The sequence below is a fragment of the Ricinus communis genome, chromosome 3 (genome assembly GCF_019578655.1).
Source record: "Ricinus communis isolate WT05 ecotype wild-type chromosome 3, ASM1957865v1, whole genome shotgun sequence".
Taxonomy (NCBI): Eukaryota; Viridiplantae; Streptophyta; class Magnoliopsida; order Malpighiales; family Euphorbiaceae; genus Ricinus; species Ricinus communis.
In genome coordinates, this window is record NC_063258.1 from 30,392,700 (window position 1) to 30,414,870 (window position 22,171).

General features: G+C 33.0%; 4 protein-coding genes across 6 annotated transcripts in view; 1 reads left to right on the top strand and 3 right to left on the bottom strand.

Annotated features, from left to right (window-relative positions):
- LOC8275633 (protein EARLY FLOWERING 3) overlaps positions 1–22,171 on the bottom strand; it is a 30,762-nt gene that overhangs the window by 7,923 nt on the left and 668 nt on the right. Inside the window, exon 1 of one of the 2 annotated variants that reach the window (XM_002516434.4) lies at positions 12,383–12,390. The exons of the other annotated variant lie outside the window; for it this stretch is intronic. The gene's annotated coding sequence lies outside the window, so the exon portion shown is untranslated. Of the gene's footprint in view, positions 1–12,382; positions 12,391–22,171 lie in introns of those variants that run through there. 2 annotated transcript variants of the gene reach the window in all.
- LOC8275634 (egalitarian protein homolog) lies at positions 285–5,515 on the top strand. The gene is made up of 10 exons (XM_002516435.2): positions 285–537; positions 1,172–1,350; positions 1,674–1,805; positions 1,897–1,947; positions 2,307–2,403; positions 3,330–3,376; positions 3,866–4,082; positions 4,594–4,723; positions 4,830–4,872; positions 5,158–5,515. The coding sequence occupies exons 1-10, from the start codon at positions 483–485 to the stop codon at positions 5,233–5,235; spliced, it is 1,029 nt and encodes a 342-aa protein (XP_002516481.1). The 5' UTR covers positions 285–482; the 3' UTR covers positions 5,236–5,515.
- Positions 5,847–12,832, bottom strand: LOC8275635 (clathrin interactor EPSIN 1). Of its 2 annotated transcripts, XM_048371658.1 has the most exons (13): positions 12,681–12,832; positions 12,475–12,523; positions 12,341–12,392; positions 11,976–12,055; positions 11,772–11,850; positions 11,516–11,599; positions 11,247–11,392; positions 10,908–11,162; positions 10,314–10,468; positions 9,336–9,532; positions 8,477–8,864; positions 6,259–6,492; positions 5,847–6,173 (listed from the first exon to the last, which is right to left on the bottom strand). In XM_048371658.1, the coding sequence occupies exons 2-13, from the start codon at positions 12,513–12,515 to the stop codon at positions 6,157–6,159; spliced, it is 1,728 nt and encodes a 575-aa protein (XP_048227615.1). In that variant the 5' UTR covers positions 12,516–12,523; positions 12,681–12,832; the 3' UTR covers positions 5,847–6,156. The 2 variants fall into 2 exon arrangements, with proteins under 2 accessions (XP_048227615.1, XP_015573121.2); XM_015717635.3 differs by having other exon boundaries at positions 5,847–6,492; positions 12,681–12,831.
- Positions 15,949–19,975, bottom strand: LOC8275638 (cytochrome P450 714A1). Its single transcript, XM_002516439.4, has 5 exons — positions 19,279–19,975; positions 17,828–18,054; positions 17,226–17,476; positions 16,759–17,107; positions 15,949–16,485 (listed from the first exon to the last, which is right to left on the bottom strand). The coding sequence occupies exons 1-5, from the start codon at positions 19,562–19,564 to the stop codon at positions 16,060–16,062; spliced, it is 1,539 nt and encodes a 512-aa protein (XP_002516485.2). The 5' UTR covers positions 19,565–19,975; the 3' UTR covers positions 15,949–16,059.

The following is a 22,171-nucleotide window of genomic DNA, read 5'->3' on the forward strand; positions in this document are numbered from 1 at the left end:
AGAAGATTTTATATATTAAATTATAATTCCACTTATCTAAAAGATTTCATATTGTATTACATATATATATTTACGAATAATGATTCAAAATTTAATTGTCTAATTATTAAATAGTTATAAACATCTAAATATTAAATTATTGATATTAACCTTTATCTATGTGTAGCAGAAAAATATAAAATTAATAACAATTTATAGGAAATTGCAAAAAGAATTGATTGAAGAAATTAGTTCCATTTTCTTAATTGAACTTTTACACAAGAATAACATGCTTTTTTCTTTTTTCTGAAATTTTTTTCCCATTTTTTTTCTTCAATGATTTTCTCAAAAACAATCCTAAAAAGAAAGATATAATCCAATAATCGAGACCTAATAATTATTAAAATCGCCAAGCTTATAAGAGAAAGAAGAAGAAGAAAAGGTTAGAAAGAAGAAGAAGAAAAAGAAGAGAAATCCTAGAAAAGCTTGGATGGTTGGATCACATGGCTGCTTCTTCTTCTTCTCATCAGACACACATTCCTCTCCCTTCAGACTCCGGTATTTCAACATTTCTTCATTCTTTCTATTATCGCATTGAAAAAACCTAACTAATTTTTTTTTAATTCTATCCGCTCTCATTTCACGATTATTTGGTTTTTATTTTTCTCTCTGTCATTACTGATTATCTAATAGTTTCTGTTCCGATTACTTTCAATTGTAGATTATAATTTCGATTAATTCTATGCTTTACTATTTCATGTTTTCTATAGATTATTAAATAGAATCTGTTTCCGTTATAAGCTCATTCCATGATTTTCTACCCTTTCTTTTAATTTTTCTTTGTTTCTCATGAGTTACAATTATTAAATAGAATCTCTTTCGATTATAAGCTTCAAAACGTATTAATTTTGTAATTTTCATGCGCTCTTATTTCGTGATTTTCTGATTTGTTTCCTCTCCAATTATAAATTGTTAATACAATTGTCTCGATTATTCTGTTTGATTATGTATAAATGCAAATGAATGAATATTCAGAAATGTAAAGTTAATATCTATGTGTTTGTGTAATTGTTGTTTCCTGTTATATATGAGCTCTGTGTACAAGCTTATATACTCATGACCTCGAAGCTTTATTAACCCTTTCATTCTCCTTCCTTTGACCAACATTATGATTGTTATAATGTTCTGTTAGGTGGCAATAAACCCTTAGATCATGAAGCTCAATTATCACTGGTTCCCATCCATGTTGTTACTGATGCTTCCCAACTGCCGGCTGAATTCCTTAACCCTACTCCTGATAAGCAATTGATTATAGGTTTTGATTGCGAGGGTGTTGACCTTTGTCGCCATGGAACTCTTTGTATTATGCAGGTAAACCATATTTTGTTAATAAGGGGTGTTTGGAGAGTCTAAGAATGTAGTAATTCAATCCAAATGTATTTAGTCAATTATTGTGTTTGGGAAGCTTATAGTTGCTAGGATTCAGTTCTTTTAACTTTTTTTTGAAAAAAAAGGAACAGAGGCTGTTACGAAAGAATTAAAATCATGCCGAAATAATTGACATGATTTTGGCTAAAATTTAAGTTAATTGAACTCCTGCACAAGATTCATCCCAGACAAGGCATAACTGTCTGGTGCGTTTGTCTAGTGAGATTTTGACTTTTGATATAAGAAAATTGTGTTTCTTTTTGCAGATTGCATTTCCAGATGCTATATTTTTGGTTGATGCTACCCAGGGTGGAGAAATGCTTCTGAAAGCTTGTAAGCCTGCTTTGGAATCTAGTTACATCACAAAAGTTATTCATGATTGCAAGCGAGACAGTGAGGTGGCCTATTTGAATTTTCTTTAGTTTTTCCCAAAAGCTTGTTTGATATGTTATTATATTTACTATAGTTTATACCAATGTCATTTTGCAGGCATTATACTTTCAATTTGGCATCAAATTGCACAACGTTTTTGATACTCAGGTGAGCTACTTACAAGAACCAATAAGCAGAAATGCTATCCAGTTCCTTTTAAAAGTCTTTGGTTGTGTATCTAAAAATCCTCTATTTTTTTGACTGTTTTGTTGTTGATTTTTAAAATTTGATCAGCCTTTTTGATGCATGGTCGACTCTATGCTGGCATTAGTCTATGTAGAATCTTCTTTTAACAAGGGTTGGTTTTAGTAGTCATGGTATATTGGATCTTTTAGGAACCATAACCTAATAAATTATTCGTTATCATCCATGGAGTATACTGGAATCGCCTGCACTCGCGATGAGTATTTTCGATTTAAAGCTGCTATTTGAAGTAAATGCATATTTATAATTTTGTTTTCCTGTAGATTGCCTATTCTCTGATAGAGGAGCAAGAAGGACGGACTAAATTGCCAGATGACTATATATCTTTTGTTGGCCTTCTTGCAGATCCACGCTATTGTGGTATTTTATATGCCGTGGTATCCGTTTGTATTTGTTTGAGGACATGTAACTTTGTGTTAATTTCTTAACATACTTGATGATAACTAAAGGTTTATGTTGAATTGTTACCAAATTTCTTCAAAGTCTTTCTATGTTATCTTGTTTGCTATTGTGTTTTCATTATTACTCATGGTCACCCAAGTATTGCTAGATTTTGTATGGTCTACTTATGCAAGTTACTGTCTGAGTCCTGCGATCCTAATCAGTGCCTATCAGCACCCATCTGCAGAATGGAGGTTTGGAAAGATAGAAAGGACTTCTGGAAATTCCAGAATGTCTTTGGAATTTGATTGAAACAGATTGTTGGCTTAGATTCTATATTTTGAGTGGTATTTCAAGCACAAGATTCTCACAGTGGAAAAAGGGTTTCTCAGAGGTCTTTTTGTTTCTTACACCGTGTTTGGTTTTCATTTTATGTTGATCATTTCTTCTCTTTCCTGGGAGTGGTGGAGAGGTAATTATAGTCTAAAATAGGTTCATACTAGACTTTTTTATTTTCTTATTTTATTAGCCTCTTCTGTTCCCCGGATTTTTTAGCAGGTTTAGTTCTTCAATTAAGTTGGACATCTCTTTCTTTTTTAATGATAGTGGCAAATTTTTTCACATTAAAGTCTTGGTATGTTGAATGTTTCACCATGTTTTCTCTCTTTGTTCCTTTCTCTTTCCCCTTCCATATTTCTTAGCCATTGACTGCAATGACTTATAAAATAGTCCTTTTCTGGAAAAATTGTATACTGTATGACGCCCTTAATCCTCATGCTTTGGACTAGACAAAGTAATTTGGTTGGACTTGGGCCTAATCTTACATACTAGTGAATCTTTATTTGTGCATACTGCATAATTTCCCCCATATTTCTTGGATTTATAAATTGAGTATTTGGATGTAGGCATATCATATTTGGAGAAGGAAGAGGTTCGTCTTCTCCTTCGACAGGTTAGTCTAAACGTCTAATTATTCTTGTTTCTCTTGATCTTAAATTTACAAAAGCTGCTTGGCACCTGCAAAAATTACTGTTAATGTGCCTATGGAAGAAACCATAGCATATTAATAAGCAGTTACTAGCTTGGATATATTTGTTTATCTTCTTCTTTCTCTCCCTCCTATTAAAACCACTTTTCCTTTTTTAGTTTGAAAGATTGTCATAATTTAGAATAATGCAAATGTGCCAATATTACCTTTTCGGTGAAGTGACTTCACTTCCACGATAGCCTTACAGAAGAAAATTAGTGAGTCCCTTGCCACATAAATCTTGATGGGAGGAATAAGCAATGAGATACCCTGTCAATTTACAAAGAAAGCATGTTCCAAGCAAAGCACCAACGTCTTTTATGAACTTTGGATAAAATCTATAGCTACTGTTGGCGCAGTGTCTTCTAAGTTTACAATTTCTGATGAATGCTGTGTCTTGTCTGTTATCATCAGGATTCTAATTTCTGGACATACAGACCACTATCTGAATTGATGATTCGGGCAGCTGCAGATGATGTTCGCTTTCTTCTTTACATCTATCATAAGATGATAAAGAAACTAAATCAGAGATCACTCTGGTATCTAGCAGTTCGCAGTGCATTGTATTGTCGATGTTTCTGCACCAATGACAATAATTATGCTGATTGGCCATCTATCCCACCTATTCCAGGTTCTATCTCTTATCTGACGCTAGTAGTGTATTTAATTCTTCATTTGCTGCTTTTGCTCTCTAAAAATCATGGGTTAGACAAATTATTGAGCTTTGTCAATTATAATCATGCTTTAAATTTTTCTTCTCTTATTGTGTTTTTCCTTTTTGGACCAATGGAACCTTTTCCTTTTCTTCTTTCTCTTCCCGAGGTTCTCCGGGTTTTTTCCTTAAGATATGTCCCTCTTAAGTCCAAGTTTCAAATGAGATGAAAGATTAGAGTATGATGGATAAAAATCTAAATCTCAGAAAACAGACCAATATTTGACTTCAAAAGAAGGGTGTCTGTTGAGAAATATTTTTTACACATAAGCACTATATGTATGATTCAATAACAAAGCTAATTGTGGTCTTGGGACTTTGTTGTTAAGGCTTGTGAAAATGCTTTACTTTTGATTTTTCTTCGTATGTGGAACAACCGAGTGGTTTAATATTACCTGAATATTGAACTAGTTGTGTTTTGTCTGTCTAGGTAACCTTGTAGGAGATGGAAATGCTCCTGAGGAGGAAATCCTCTCAGTTCTTGGTGTTCCTCCTGGAAAGATGGGACGTGTTATTGGCAGACGAGGAGCCTCTATTTTGTCAATAAAGGAATCTTGCAAGTAGATCCCTCTTTCAATTTCTCCCTGCTTCACGGTCACCTGCATATCCTTCTGTTTTGTTCTAGTAAGTTATATTGTTCCTTACATTAAGGTCATATTTGTGCAGTGCGGAAATTTTTATTGGAGGTTCCAAGGGTCCACCTGACAAGGTAAGTCTTATCAACTTATGAAACTTTCTGAGACCTAGCAGTCATATGATCTGCTTATGCACACTTGGTGTCGAATTGGTGACTCTGAGCGTTTTATTTTTCGTTATAATTATGCCACAAACTCAGATAAATGAGGAATCTGTTGAACATCTAACATATAATCATAAAAATTCTTGAGGTGTTGGACCTAATACTAGAATTTGAATTAGTAGCAGTTTAGGATTTTATTAAGTATTATGTTGATCTATTCCATTCTGGTACCTAATGCTGGTAGGTTTCTTGTAGGTATTCATAATTGGACCAGTGAAGCAGGTGAGGAAAGCAGAGGCCATCCTCAGGGGGAAGATGCTGGAAATATATTAGGGAACATCGTTTCTCATGCATCCCAACTGCATCTTCAGAAGAATATCAAGTTCCCAGGCACAGAATCTGCTGCTTAAATTTTCTTGAGGCTTCTTGCCCCAAATCTGAATTGAAATTAACAATACTTGCTCTTTTAAATAGATGGTCTCATACAGATATCAAATCTCAGGTTGCTTTTCTTAATTGGCGCAAACTAAGAATTGAAAAACCAAGACTGTAAACGACAGCATCATAAGGATATTCAGTTACTACCCTACAGCATTCTGATGTTCTTTGTTTAGTCCCTCTCTGATTTGAATTTTTCTTTTCTTCTTGACCGAGCCATCAGCTTAAACGGGTTCTGCCTGCTAAGACGGCCATGGCTTTTGAAAAACTTTATTAGAATGGATTTTTTTTATTCAACTCTAGTCGTGAATTTCGTTAATATTGGTGGAAAATCCTCTGCCAGAAACCAACCAGGCTAGGCCTTGAGCCGGATAGGCTTTCTGAAGCTTCTTTAAAATGTTCTAGAAGGACAATAGGAGCATCAATACTGATTTCCAATAATTAGATGAGTGCTCTGCCTTTTGTTAAGGCACAAGCCCATCGAGTAAAATTTAAGTGAAAACAAGTAAAAGAAAATAGAATATATTTGGTCATCTTTAGCCCTAATTCAGAAGCAGGAGGACTAGTGAATGGCAATCACCTGTGTTTACATGCAAGCTGTCTCACATTTCCAACAGAAGAAACCAAAAATTACAATTCCCTGCTGCTACAAACAACTGTGCCACCGAAAAACTTGAGACTTTGCAAGGACGCTGCTTTGCAAATAATTGAACATAAGCAGTCTTTCAGGAAACTCCAGTCATGATAGGTAGATAATATATAATCAAATCATAATGTTGTTTTGATGTATGAACAGGATTTAACACACCACAACGCTCAATGCTTTGAATTATCTGTGCCAAATGGGGCAAAGAATATTGAGAAGCTAATCAGGAGCAAAATGCTAAATCAACAAGACAATTTACTTCTGGAAAGTACCGAATTGGTGTTGTTGGCTGCTTAGACTTGAGAAGAAGTCCTCGTCACTGATTGCCTGTGACTGAGTTGCCTGTGACTGAGTTGCCTGCGGTGTAAACCCAGACCTTCCAAGACCAGACCCTGTTCCCATGGCTCTACCCATATAAAATGAAGCTGGAAGCCCCTTGTCCCTGTCATCTTGTCCAACAGTTAGATCACCCACGACACCAACATCCACTAGCGAGACCTTCTTAGCTGCAACCAGGCCTTCAAGTAAGTCGTGTTCAATGCACATGCAAAAGCTACTGTGTGGTATACAAGTTAATGGACACGCATGCAGAGATAAAAAACCTGCGATAATATTCCTATTTGATAATATTTCTATTTGAAGAGGGAATAGAAATATTGTTGATATTTGTCATAAAAAAAGTTAGAAACTCTAGAATTTAAATTAATTCTAAAATGGAAATTAGAAATTTTTGAAAATTAACATTATACATTATAATAAGTTAGAAGGGTACAGATGCATTTTTTCTTTTTTGGTAAACAAAAAAGAAAAAAAAAAAGAAGAAAAAGGACTTAAATCATAAGTTAATTGATTTGATGATTTTATGGATCTATTTGACACTATAATTCTAGATATATACAGAACTTCGAATCATTTTTCTCGAGCCGTACGAGGAGAAAACTTCTTATACGTTTCCACGGGGGGGGGGGGGGGTTCTTTTTTTTCTACCTCTACCCCAAAAAGGAAAGTGTTCAATTGGAACATGAAAACGGAACCAGCATCCAACAAGAGAAAAGCTGGCTCATAGAATTAACTACTCCAAGGACATGTTAATTTACACATGCAAACACAACCAAGTAGAACAGATGTCAATAGCATACATGTGCACAGAGACCAGCATTAGAAGTGGTAAATCAGAATCATAGTGCTAATTCCCGAATCCTACACAAAATGAATTGCTAATGAAGAAGACTAAATGAAGGATTTTAGTATGCCTCCTGAGAAGTAATAACATAACAGGTAGAAGAAAAGACCACTAATGCATGTATGGTGCATGTCAAAGAACCATGCAGGAGCAAGATGAATAATAAATTCAAATCCGCTTTGATATTAATCAGCAAAGTACAATCTGTTCAAACAGTTGTAATGAAAGCATTTGACTACCCTTTGAATGAAAGTTGAACCATAGTATATAAGTATCTGAAGCTTCAATAAACAAGTCCCTCCGGAATTATAGAGCATTAAGGCATCTCAGCTTATGCAAAATGTTACTTGAAGTTACCATCATATATGGTGGAGATAAATTGCCAGTAATGTTTCATTATGCAACTACGTACTCTTTGTCAATGGATTATTAAGTGGTACCAGTACCCAGTTAATAGGTACCCAACTACGTACCTCTTAATAACTTATTGTCAATAAGATTCTAGCAAACAAATTGGTCAAGGTTATCTCAAAAACTAAAACATGAGGTCTATGGATTAACTCCTAGACACTAGCTATCCTTCAAGTTAAAGAAAACAACTGAATTATTTCCTACCACTAACAAAACTGGTCAGGACACTCTTGAGGAATTGACATGAGGCATACTCTTTCATGAAGTTTGCCACATGGAATAAATAATCCAATAAAAACATGGCAATGTATGGCGATTAATAGTACCATTAATACAAATATCATTTAAGATGACATTTTGGCGATTAATAGTACCATTTGTACAAATATCATTTAAGATGACATTTATTCTATTTAAGCCTAGTATTTATTCACCAAGTAACATGATCACTTAATGGTTAGACATTATTATATATTAATTAAAATTTTGCCTTGAGCTTTATTACTTAATTTTCATTTATATATATACAAACTTTATTTAGATATTAAAATTATTCTGCAGAGTGTGGGCATTTGTCTAGTTGGATAATATATTCCAGTAGGTGAATATCATTTGTAGCAATGACACCAGGGACAACCTTTTGTAACTTCTAAATCTACATGAACATGAGTAACTTCTAAATCATGGCAGTTTGCTCCTTTGGAACGACTGGAAGTTTAACAATCTGAATTGTAGAAACAGTCACCTTCAGTCCTTCCAAAGAAAGCAAGGGGAAGGCTCTCAACCCTCATAATGCTGGGAGACTGCATTTTAGGAATGCCATTTATAGCACATACAACATGCATATGGTATTACTTTTGTAAGCAAAACATAGTGGTAAATAGAGATATACTTACGAGCAGATATATTAAGATCAATCAGTCCACGGCTAAGTGAATCTGCCCATATTCCAGATTTAACTTGGAATGTCTCTTTCTTTGATGGAGGCTTGATGTCTGATGCATTCACATTTAAATTGTCAAGGCTCCCATCATTTATAGGACTTTGTGTAGATTCTGCCGATGCTGAATTGGAACTAGAAGAGAATGCACCAAAAAGATCAGATCCATCAAAGCTGTTCAATGGAACTGTAGCAAATGGATCAACAATGTTATTATTTGTTGGATTAGATGTTTGAACATTGGTCTCTGGTTGCACAACTGGATCAGGAGTGGAAAAGAAATCAACTGTTGAAGGGACCGCAAGAGAGACAGCAGGTTGGGAAGCAAACAGATCGACCTGAGTCTGCACAAATGCTCATAATAGAACCATTAGGTAAAGATTACTTTAGCACCCACCGAGAATACATAAATTCTAAATTTCATGCAAGTATGATTCTGAGATTTCAATCTGGAAGCTGCTTATTTCATTTTTAAAAAGTGCCTAGTTCCTTATATTATCCGAGGACTAGAGCAAAATAGATCAAGTATCTAGAGAAAGAGGTTGCTATCAACCAGGTTATGAGACTGGAGAAAGAGGGAACAAAATACTAAGCCATCGAAACAAAATGACAATAAAGCATTCTTCACTTCTAGAAGTAATGACCAGATGTATTTTCCAAGGATAGATGGAACAAACAAAATCAAGATCCCATCAAAATGGTAACCAGGTCCAAAGACATAATAGCTTTCTCCAATTTCAAATGGCCTTTGAAAACTAGATCTAGATTACCAAATTTAATTTCATTATGGATATTAGGATAGGAGGGTAACTAACCTGAGACTGAGGACTTGCTGCCTTTTCGACTTGGGGTGGTGCTGATACAAATGTTGCATCAGCAAACAGATCAGCCTCTGAAGAATTGCCATTCATGGCTGATGTTTCTGTGGGAATAGATGTCGGTGCATCCATGAGGTCGCCAATCAAATCTTGTCCAAATAGATCAACTTGGTTGGAGGTATCAGCAGTTGACTCTGTCAAAAAGGATAAACCAGAAATCTAATGACTATTGATGCACAGAGAACAAAACACAGGGTTGTGATACATGGAAATTTCACAAAATCATCAATGTAAATAAAATGTATGAAAGCTACATTATTATATCACATGTCACTTCTTTCTGGTAAAGTGTAATGGAATTTGAATCAAATCAACCTCCAAGCTTTGCATTCAAAATAATGCTTCATAATCAAGGAAAATATATGTTCATCTCTTCTTTCATTTTTCCTCCCATGAATGCTACAGCAGATATGATATCCATGCCACATGAAAGGCCTCAAAGTTCCTTTAGTCTTTTATCCTGAGGTGGACTTTTTCGAATTCATTACTGTTGAGATTCTCTGATTTGCTCAAGCACATACAAAAAGTTCTCTGATTTGCTTGAGCAAATATGGTATCTTTGAATGCTACGGCAAATACAATATTGCTAAGGCCCCAAAAAAGTCCCTTTGGTCTTTAACTCTGGGATGGATTTGTTTCCAATTCATTATTTTTCAGATTCTCCATTTGAGAAAGTTGATAAAATGGACCTTATTGTTGCACTTTTCTTTTTGCAATATTTGAGTTGGTGCATATGCAAAAGCAACTAAAACCAATAAGCAAATCTGGAAGTATGATCATCACTATATGAAAGAAAAGGTCATAGAAATAATGTCATAAACAGGTTTTACATACATAGAACAAACAAAAAATACACCAAATGAAAACACATCACAAACATTTTCTTTTGAGAAGCATATTGTTTAGAATACTTACTAGAGCTGGAAGTTCCCCTGGGATCAAAATCATCATCATCAAATTCATCATTATAATTGCTTGACGGGGCCCTTGAATGTTGAGAAGGAACTGAAGTTTTCTTGTAGGAATCATCTGTCTTGGATGATGACTTTGACATATTATTCTGATCCTTTCTGCAGGGAAAAAAAAGAAGAAGAAGAAAGAGGAAAAAAATCACCAAATTAAAAAAGTAACATAATATCCAGAGCCAAGCCTATTTAAAATGTGCATGCAAGAGAGTGTGAATGTGGTAGAGGACTAGGATAGTTTTGATGTTAAAAAGAATAGAAATGAAATACCAAAATACGTAAAAGCATTGCTAGATCTATAAATGACTAATACATTTAAACCAGATAAGAAATACAACAAAGTATGACACAAGAGATATGTAGCTCAATACTATCAACAACATCCAAATTGGCAGTTATATTCATATTCGACCACATACAACATTAACATTTATCCAGTTACTCACACCTACAACTGTATCTATACATATATTTATAAATGTCCACACACAGGTGTGCGCATGTTTAAAATTGTGATTAGAACAGAAGTGATGTAAACCCAAACCTGCCAACACGTGTAGAACCCTTCTTGGTGTACCCTTGATCATCAGTAGCACCCCCTTGACGCGACTTCCCATAGGATTCCTTTTCGGACCTTTCTACTCCATACTGATCCTTATCTTTATAACTGTCTCTAAAATTGTCGGTGTCTCTTGTACCACTAAAGCCTCCATAACGACTGCTACTCTGAAAGCTGCCACCACTATATGATGCTGAACCTGATTTATAAGTTATTCCAGAAGATGAAACACCAACATACCTAGAAATAGCAGCATGCGAAAGTAGTTCAGCAAAACTGCTCAAATAAAACACATAATATTAGATTCTGACAAATTAAACTTACTTATCACGGTTAGCAGCAGCTTTATTTCTGGTTTCTTGTATTTTATCCTTATTATTCAAGAGTGCCACAATATTTTCTGCCTTCTTCCTCACATTAAGTCCCACATCCTTTCCACTTGGCTCAACATATTCAAAACTTGTAAGCGACTTTGTCGATGGAACAAAATACGAAAATACAAGGTCAGAGACAATTCGACCTTAATCTAAATGCCATAGAATGATAGAAATGAGAAAGGTAACTTCAATCAGATATAAGCTGATAATACTCACTGATATCTGGAATGTATGTTCTATTATGTCATCAACTGCACGCTCAGATCCATGTGCCACCAAATACTCTATGACAGTCAATGCCTGGTAACAAAGTATTTTACACAGTTTCAAATATAGGCATATAAAAAGGTTAACAACCCAGCAAATACTCTATAACAGGCAATCCCTTGATACCAAAGTATTTTACACAATTTTAAATATAGGCATTAAAAAGGTTAACAGCCCTACAAGGTTGGTTCTACTCCAATTTTACCTTGTAAACAAGACGCCAGTCCTTGCCTGTCTCTCCCAGTCTTGTCCATAGAACATTCATAACCATCTGGCATTCAGTGCTAATAGACAGTGCACAACAAGAATAATTTCAGCAAAGAAAGAAAAACATTACTGTAACAAATTAAAATTCTGGAACGAGACAATAAGAAAAGGAATAAAATAATGCAATTTATATAGAACTCACAATTTCTTAGTGGCCTGTGCAATTTCCGCACATGCAGTACCATGAGGACCCCAAGGTGCATCATCAGTTGCATCTAACACCTGTATCAATAACGGCAATAGTCGACAAAATTAAATTAAAATATAGATTAAATTAGTAATGCTGCAAATGTGCAACTAATTGAAGACAGAATTCATAGCGCCATGACGATATCCTAATATAAAATAAGATTAATGAAATAAAATTAGGGCTAATTTATCAACTTGTTATGCATAGATCTTTAACTCTAATTGATCAATTTTTCGAACGATAATTTTATCAAACAATAAAACCAGAAAAGAAACAAAACAAAGAAAAAAAAGCAGAAAAAGTGAATCTTATAATACCTTCTGTTCGATCTCAGGAACCTTCAGGACCTTAAGATTTACCTCTCTCTTTCTGTAAATCAAAAAACAAAAACTCAAAAAAACGACTGGAAATTTGATGAGAGAAATTGAAATATAGAGAATTGAAAGCTTACATTTCGCGAACTGTTTGGTCAAAAACCTTCATGAAATCCATGATTGGATCTGCGAATTGAAAAAGTATGTTGGAGAAAAAAGAAAAAGAAAAATCTACTCGATTTTGAAGTACTAATTTTTTGCGTGCAGATCTGAAGAGGCAATGAATTAATAGTAAAAATAAATAAATAAATGAAAAGGGAAGTGGAGGTAGGAGAAGTGGCACCTTTGAGTGGAAATGTTAAAAGAAAAAGGAAAATAATATCAGATCTTGGCGCAGAAAGGAGGGAGAAGATGAGAAGTGTGGCCAAAATAATTTTGTTATTTTGGTTTATTATGTTGCTGTTTACAACGAAGCTGGCGGTGTAGTGTGTGTTTTTTTTAAGTAAATACTCCTAAATTTTGACATTATTTCTTTTAAACGGTAAGGTGAATTAACTTTTTATTTTAATACTTGTTTATATTAATTATTTTTTATATATACATGTCACTGTTACTGACCTATTTATTAGGGTGCCTACCGTAAAATATTAATCTTGAGCTGCCATAATTCTTTAAGAAAGAAAAACCTTAAGCTACTATAAGAATTTCCCTTTTCTTTTCTATCTTATAATTCCTTATTAATTTCCAATAATAGACATGAACATTTAAAGAAACAAACTAAGATTGAACTGGGAAGGGATATAAGAAAATGGTACTTTAATCATTGATAAAAAATATCGGCACTTTATGCATTCCATGTGTGAATAGCAAATATTCACATCAATAGCACATGTGTTTATCTTGACCAGGCCATACATGCATACATACTTAGGCCATCCCTTAATCTCTTAACCCCTTTTGGATATGCCTTCGGAATTAGAATTTGCATATCATGGTAAGGTTGAATAAGTCATATAATTGCTCCAAAACAGGAGATAGCCGGTGATTAGAGATATGATAACGTTCGATTCAACCTTTACAGGTATGGTTGCTTGCTTTAGAAATGCCATCAGCAATCCTTTCAGGTCTAAACTTGTCGTGTCAGCTTTTGAACACCATGATTCTGGGATTTCTGTGTAAGCCTAGAATCTGAATCCATATGCATACACCATTTGGAATTCTAATGTTTCTAATTTGGATTAATTCAGATGCCTCCCTGACAACAAATCTTGCTGGTAAGAATAGCATCAGTGCGTCTTGAATTATCAGTCATCTATGTATCTCAGGGTCAAATACATTATACATCGTAATACTACAGGACAGTGAACTATTTAAAACCCTATTAGAGCCTGGAGCTATATCGTTTTCAAGTTAGGCAGTGAATTTGCATCCAGCAATCCATTGGTCAATAATTAATTAACTCTATACGAATTTGAGATTGCCATTCATAACGCAAAGCAAGAAGCATTAGGCACCAGGATGCAGAAATAGCTGTTGTGCCATGTCCTGCAAAATATAAACCTTCTCCAAGTATCGACTATAGATTGCTTTGGTGAAAGCTGTCCTGCATTTTATCATTTGCAGCCTCCTTTAAGCAATAGCTGCATCAAGTCATTTTCAGTCGATCCCTCTTACTAAGTATTGCCTTTGGCCTTCACTGCATCCCAGATTAATGTCCCTTTCTCTCTTTCCAAGCTGTTGATCTTTCTGAGGGCTCTGTTAGGCAAAAAAACCTGTTAATGAAATCTGCAATTTTAGAGAAGAATTAATTAGAAATAATAATACAGCCAGGCGTAAGCAAGTCATTGAAACGTAACGAAAGATTGTGCAGTCGAAAAGGGTTCCTCAGCGAGCCTTGATTGATAATGCTTCTAAGTATGGAGAAAAGTCTCATTGCCTTTTTGAGATAAGAACTCCGGAAACAAGTTCTTGAAATGAAATCTGCCAAAATACCCCTGAAATCCTCGTCGACTATAGTTTCTGCTTGGACACGACCTTGGATTTCAAGGCTGTGTTCCCATCTTTTTAGCAGGGGCGGGGTTGAATCCACCATGAACCCCACCATGCTCTAACTTTACGAGTTAAACATACAAGAATCCACGAGGTTCGATCAAAATTTTGGATTGAATTGAATGTTTCTATTATGATATTTAAGAACTCGAAATATTCTTTTTCATTTGAATGATACAGACCGATTACCTTCATTCTCCATAACAAAATTATTGTGTTATGGTTTTCCGTTGAAAAGCCTAAAAGTGGGCAGTAGACCAATAATGCCATTGCCAAATAGAGGTGGATATGTATCCTCTGCTAAAGCTTGCATAAGGAGGCTTACCAAAATTCAAAGGTTTAAACTAGTTCATTTTCCTCACCAACTCCTGGTTATTTATAATCAAATGTTGCTTAAACCTGTCGGTCATTACATTTCACCTGCATTATTTCAATTATTTATCCATAATAATGATGTTAAAGATAAATCCATTATGATAATCCCAATTACCAGATTGCTCATCTGTATAAAGATTTAGCACTCCTTCATCGGTGCACGTCAAAAAGTTGAATCAAACCAGCACTTAGTACTGTTTGAATATACGAGAGAATTTGCAAACGTGATAACCAAAACAGAGCAAGAAAAAAAAAGAGCAAATAAATGAAGTGGCAAGGCATCTCAATTTATACTTTATAGAATAGAACATCTAACAAGAAGCCGATTAAGAAGAAATTACAGCTGATTAAGAAGATCAACAACATGCTGTCTTGGGAGTGGCAGATTCGGGTTCGGCATGTTTACAGAGAAGCTAATCGTTGTGCATACCTGCTTGCTAACTTCCCTATTGGAAACCATGATCGGTGGAAGACTTGAGAGATATTATGTATCAAGATGTTATGGTGTGTGGCCTTTGCTCGTTTATGCCACGTGTAGTTTGTTTTGGCTTAATGCCTTCCTTTTCATTGAATAAAATAGAACATCTTACCATATATTCTTCTTTTCTTCTATGTTCCAAGTATGGAAAGATCATGGAAAATGTAGTCTAGAACTACAATTTCATCCATTTGAAACCTTTTTCTTTAGCTTCAATTGAATTTGGTGCATATTTTTAACATTTCCATAGAGAAAAGAAGGAGAAGACCCTTTAATGCCATCATGTCATGGAGCTTCTTCTTGATTCTTTCTGCCGTGTAGAAATGACTAATAAAGGAAACGAGTCCAAGAAAACTAAACAAGGCGTAATAAGGAAATTGAGACTCAAACTTAAAAGTTTACTTAAACTGAGATATACATTTACGGCTGCACTAAATCTGCTGGTATTTCGTCCAAGATAACAAATTTAAGGATTAAATTCAACTTTTTTTTAACACTTGAATCCTTCTAACTATGTCAAGTAGGGATAGAATCTATTAGCAAAAGCAAATAGGGTGATGAGTTCAAATCCTAAGTGTGTGCACGTCTGGACTGAATCACTCCCAATTATACATGAAATGACGGGGAAAAGAATTCTCCAAAGAGGAAACAGTGTTGTTACTTTGTAAGTCAATCTCTCAACAAGTAGACATCTGTAAGAAGGCAAGCATTCACAGCAATGGCACTAGTCATTGTTCAACAATATACACACACACGCTACAGCAATATAGCAAATCCATAAGTATATCAGCATATAATTTTTTGAATCCACTAACACTAACTATATCTTTTGGATTAGAAGTTGTAAACCATGTTCAGGTTCAACAAGCATTCTAAGGACAGGAGAATGAACATAATTAGGTGACAAGGAAATTCTGAACTTGGAAACAATAAGGGAGATAACAATTTTCAGTTCTACTATGGCGAAGTTTCTACCGACGCACAAGCGAGTCCCTAATCCAAAAGGGATATAGGCTTGAGGAAACTTGCAAGCTTTAGAGATCCCATCAGCAAACCTTCCAGGATTAAACTTGTCAGCATCTGGTCCCCAAATACTTGGATCTCTATGTAAGGTTGAAATCAAAGTCCACGTGCATACACCTTTCGGTATTATAATATTTCTAATTTTGACTTCTTCAAATGCCTCCCTTACCACAAATCCTGCTGGTGGGAATAGCCTCAGGGCCTCTTGAATCACCATTGTTACCTATACAAAAGATGAACGACTTCAGAATTATGCGATCGTATGTGCTTAATTTAATATTTCAGTTTGATTAAAAATATAAAATTGAATTTGTTTGCACTTTCTTTTATAAATAGTTATTAAAAACAGCTCTAATTAGTGCGAATATATAATATATTCATAAATTATCTTAAAAAAAGTCACAGGCATCGTCACTATTGTAGAGAATTAGTTTTTTTTAAAGAAAGTCAATTTCTGATAAGAAATTCAATAATTAGAGGTGATAGATGGCCCTACCGTTTTCAAGTTGGACAGCGAATTGGCATCTAACAATTCATCATTGCAAAATTCTGCAACTTCTGCTCGGATTTGAGATTGCCAATCTGGATGTAAAGCAAGGAGCATCAAACACCAAGAAGCAGAAATAGCAGTCGTGTCATGTCCTGCAAAGTATAAGCTTTTACAATTGTCTACTATAAACTGCTTTGGTGAAAGCTTCCCTGCATCAGTGTTGTTGACAGCTTCTTCAAGTATTAATTGCATTAGGTCCCTTTCAGTTAAACCTTGTCTTTGGCGTTCTTGAACTGTGTCCCAAATTAACGACTCTATCTCTCTTTCCAAGCTCCTAATTTCTCTGTAGTTCTTGCTAAACAAGAAAAGAAATGTTATCAAGGCTCAATTTGTAAGTTTTCAGTTTTTGTGATTTTTCAAAACAGTTATAAGAGTTAATTAGGAAGGTTAAATTTGTGGCAGCTAAAACTTACCGAAAACCTGAGAAGCCAAAAAGGGTGGCATGCTTGGTAAGGGCTTTATGGAGAGTTCTAAGCTTGGAGAAAATCTCATTGCCTTTGAAATAAGAGCTGCCAAAACAAGCTCTTGCGATCACATTGGCTGATAGACCCTTCAAATCATCATCCACTGTAATTTCAGCTTGGGCACCACCTTGAGTTTCAATGCGTTGCTCCCACTCCCTTATCAATGGTTTGGTTGATTCCACCATTAGCCCCACCATGCTCTGCTACATTTTTCATGGACCACACTTTTAATATTCTACTACTATCATCAATAACTTTTATCTCTTTTTTTTCCCCTTTTATTTCCTATTTTATGAAAAGAAAATTTTCTGAAAATGACACACATAGATATACTTTTCATCAAAAGATATAAATATTTTGACACCATGAAAAACTGAGGTTTGAACTCATAATACCCACTTCAGTTCCAAATATAATTCAATTTCAAACAATCAGAATTCATTGTTTATATCTGATATTTTAACCTAATAGTAAGATGATAAAATTCTACAAAACGAATTTCATTAGGAGGAGGAAAAAAGAAAGTTTAAAAGAGTTACATAACAGATTACCTTGACCTTGAACATGAAAAATTCTGGGGCAACCATTTTGCGCTGTAAAGCCCAAAAATGGCCATTGGACCTGATAATGCTATTGCCGAACATGGGCGCAAATCTTTTAGTGACATAAGGAGGTTTCCCCAAATCCAAAGTATTGCACTGGTTCATTTCCCTCACCAACTCAGGGTCTGTTAGGTACAAATGTTGTTTAAATCCTGTTGAATAAGTGTACACTGGACCTGCAATTTTTTCACTAGTTCAATTTATCCTGTCGCCTTCATTACTATAACCATATCAAAGAAAAATACAAGGTTGATTCTCTAAGAAAATATGAAAAATGTAATTAATCCAGCAATATGACCTAGAGTCATTTCCGACATTTTTGAAATTAAAAAAGAAATCCAACTAAAGATACTTGACGTTGTAATAGAAAAACAAAAACAAAATTTGTTTAATTAATGTACCAAAAAGAGATTGTACAACTACTTTTATGTACATAGAGATATAGGACAGAAGAAATAAATATGAAAAAGAAATAATTGTACAATAATTGGGCAGTGATGTAGGATTTAGAGGTAATAGTGACCCAATGATGTATGGGCCAGAAAGAATAATGTAACAACCATATTTAATGAAACAATAATTAATGGGCCAACTTTGATTCTGGCTACTTCTGGACTGGACCGGATCTACTTGGTCCCCTTCTTTTGACAGCTCCATCCACCTGCCACCCGGGATCCTTCTAATTCAACTCTTCTCTCACATTTCCCAACTTTTTTTATTTTTATTTTGCCCCTTGGCTTCAAATATCCAACCCCACTCATAATTGAAATCTCAAATCAAGTTATATCATATGTTTCACGAATATATCAAATGTCAACTACTAGATTACGTCAAGAGGACTATATTGATTATAAAGTTCTAAGAATATTAAATTAATACTTTTAATAATCGACTATTTATTTCATAATGTTTTGTAATAATAAGAGGGCCATCTATAAATTTTATAATTTAAGAAAGAAAAGAAAAGAAAAGAAGAAATAATAAAATGAATGCACATTATGAAATAGCTAGTTGTTTGAGATACGAACTATATTAAATTGCGTGGGTCTATTCTATATGGTACAATATCATGTATAAATGCATTATTCGAAGTGGTTGTCGCCAACATATGCAATAGATATACATAGCAATCATATATAAATAATGAAACCCATGTTGCCTGTTGCCAATTAAAACGATGCAACTTCAGTGAATTGGTCAAATTTTCAATTACCAAAGGAAGAAATACCATTTGGCTAATTGATACTATAAAGTTATGAATTTAATTCTGTAATCAGTCGAAACCTCCTCAATTTCTCAAAAGAGGAAAAAAAACATCTAAACGTCTGAAATTTAAAAAAAAAAAAAAAAAAAAAAGGGAAACAGGAAGTTATAGAAAGTAATTAACTGTAGAAACATACCGTACTGTTTCCTCCAATGTTCAAAGTAAGGAAACACGATAGAGGTGTAGTCCAGTGCTGCAATTTGATCATGGGGTGGAGGCTCTTTCTTTGTCTTCAACTGGATTTGCTGCATCTGAGATAGATTTCCATAAAGAAAAGAAGGAGAAGGACCTTTTATACCTTGAATATGGAGTTTCCTCTTCACCGCAAATGGACCAAGCAAGCTTTCCTTGAAGATATGAATGAAGCAGTAGACGAACCCAATAACACCGAAAGCAGATAGCAGAAGACTATAGATCTCCATTAATTACTTCTCCTCTTCTTTCTTATTACCTCTTTTTCTCTTCGTGTATACTTATAAAGACAGTATCAAGTCTTCTACCGACCAAAATGCTTTTGCTTATAGAATAGGGCAAATGCAGCTAGCAATATATATATATATATATATATATATATATATAGTAAATATTTTGACCAAACTTTCATTTTCCCTTATATCATGCATGATGCATGCAAGACGAGGGGCGGAGCAGCTCTAGTTTAGTGGGGTCACGTGAACTTTTTAAAAATTAAAAATAAAAGAAACTCTTCTAGTTTTCTTTTTTTCTTTTCCTATTTCTAAGACCTCTTTGTCCAGGGAAAATCTAGTTGTGATCCACTTAAAATTTAACTTTATAGAATCGACCCTACTATATATATATAATTACTGAGAAACTTATTAATTTATTGACTATAGTTATATAATTTAATATTAAATACTATTATATTTTTAAAAAAATCAAAGAATATTGTTTAATTACTGGAATTATAGTTGTTATTTAATAAGAAAAACAATATATTAATTGTATTACAATATCATCAATATAATAATTCAAATGAATATGAAAATTACATGTTCTTATTATACCAATAAGATAAATACAAATTTTTATGTCCATGTATCAAAAATGTGTATATTAACACAAAAAAAAAATAATCGTCATTTTCAGGATAAATGCATGAAATAAAAAATCAACTCAAAAAATAATCATTATTTTTAGAATATGAATAAAACTTTATTTTAGTTTAAGAATACTGCTTTTATTGAATCGTGGAATGATGAAACTAATTATATTAGGCACTAAAATGACACAGATATAAAATTTAAAAAATATAAATATTCATTTGTTTTCATTTATTAATGCCCAAAAAATTAAAAGTGAGTTTTGATAGAGATAAAAGTAATTTCCTAGTATATAAAATTGTGAGCTTGAAATATTTTATTTGTTATATATAATTGTTCATGCAAATTAATGAGAATTCATCAATGGTGATTATAGATTTATAAAAGTACTTATGATGTTTCATATTTTTTATTTTTAGAAAAACATTTTCAAGCCAAAATCTTTGTCCACAGAAACAACAATTTAGCGTATCTCCTCCTTATACATAGAAATCAATAAAATTGAACTAATAATTTTTAATAATCCCAATAACATATATAATGATAATTTAACTTAAAATGAAATTATAACATTTTATATTTTTCAATAATTAATTTAGTATATAAAAGAATCATACATTAAAATGATTGGAGGATGGGAATGAGGTTGTATCTAAGGAACATAGAAAAGTTGTCAATAGGAGAAGTTGGATAAAGATATTGACTGACGCCGAATTTAATTGCTTCCCTCCATTTCTCTTCATTCTATACCGGCAGTCATTTGTCAACGTTATGCAGTTTTTTATTATTTTCGTTCCCCTTGTTTTACATATATGCACCGTCCTTATTATTATTTTAATTTTTTAAATATTTTTTTATTTATAAAATCTATAAACAAAATTTTATGTAAAATATTTATAATTTTAAAAATATTTAAATTAAATCTGTACAATAATTATATATCATTCTTGCTAAGAAAATAATTATTATTATTTATAATTGATAATATATCATAGAAGAGGATGATTTTTTTTAAAATTTATTATTAATATATTCACTGTAGATGTATGTAAAATATTATTTATATATCAACTTTTACATTTATATTATAATATTATTAATATACTAATAAATAAAATGAACTAAAAGTTATATATCAGCATTATGTTTATGTATAGATATTTAAATTTTTTATCTCAATTTATATAAATCGGTCAAAACTGCAAATTGAACACTGGACGATAACTTATGCACTAAGTTAGCACCAAATTTCTTTTTCTTTTTCAAATAAAAACCTTTCTTTAAAAAAGACGGTACAAAATCCTGAGTTAAGAGAGAGCTGACAACTGTTACATTTTGCTAATGTGGATATGTGAAGAAAAAAATGTAGCACAATAAGTTTCACTTGAGAAATTATATAATATTGCGATATATAGCCTTAACATTAAAATATATTTATATTAATCTTTAAAATTTATATTATTTTTAATATGTATATTTAATTTTTGATACATAAAATTTTATAATTATATAATAATTTTAATTTTTAAAATAGTAATATTAATTATATTGGTAGTTTTAATTTATATAATATTAAAATTAATTAATATATATATAAAATAATTTTTATATTAATGTATTAATAAATTTTTTAAAAAATATTAAAGATATTTAAAAATAATAAGTTTGCTATTATTTTTTAAAATATTATAAATTGATAGTAAATATTAAAAAGTATATTAAATTTTATCTATAAATTTAATTTATTTATAATAAAAATAATAATAATGACGACACAATACACGGATAATCTATTTTATTTTAACTTAAAATATTCTCTTTGATCACATCTTTATGCTTCATCTTCCTTTATTATTTCTCAGTATCTAAATGCCTCATCCTTTCATTCTTATTTGGGTCATTTAGTAATGGAAGAAATGCTAATTCTAAGCTATTTTTCTTTAATCAAACCAATGAAACAAAGAAAAC

Coding starts and splice junctions, on each gene's coding strand:
- LOC8275634 (XM_002516435.2), top strand. CDS start 483: ATGGCTGCTTCTTCTTCTTCTCATCAGACACACATTCCTCTCCCTTCA. Junction 538..1,171: donor TCCTCTCCCTTCAGACTCCG/GTATTTCAACAT, acceptor ATGTTCTGTTAG/GTGGCAATAAACCCTTAGAT. Junction 4,873..5,157: donor CCAAGGGTCCACCTGACAAG/GTAAGTCTTATC, acceptor GGTTTCTTGTAG/GTATTCATAATTGGACCAGT.
- LOC8275635 (XM_048371658.1), bottom strand. CDS start 12,515: ATGGATTTCATGAAGGTTTTTGACCAAACAGTTCGCGAAAT. Junction 12,393..12,474: donor GACCAAACAGTTCGCGAAAT/GTAAGCTTTCAA, acceptor TTTGATTTACAG/AAAGAGAGAGGTAAATCTTA. Junction 11,851..11,975: donor GCACAGGCCACTAAGAAATT/GTGAGTTCTATA, acceptor ACTGTCTATTAG/CACTGAATGCCAGATGGTTA.
- LOC8275638 (XM_002516439.4), bottom strand. CDS start 19,564: ATGGAGATCTATAGTCTTCTGCTATCTGCTTTCGGTGTTATTGGGTTC. Junction 17,477..17,827: donor TTTTCATGTTCAAGGTCAAG/GTAATCTGTTAT, acceptor AAAATGTAGCAG/AGCATGGTGGGGCTAATGGT. Junction 16,486..16,758: donor CGCTGTCCAACTTGAAAACG/GTAGGGCCATCT, acceptor TCTTTTGTATAG/GTAACAATGGTGATTCAAGA.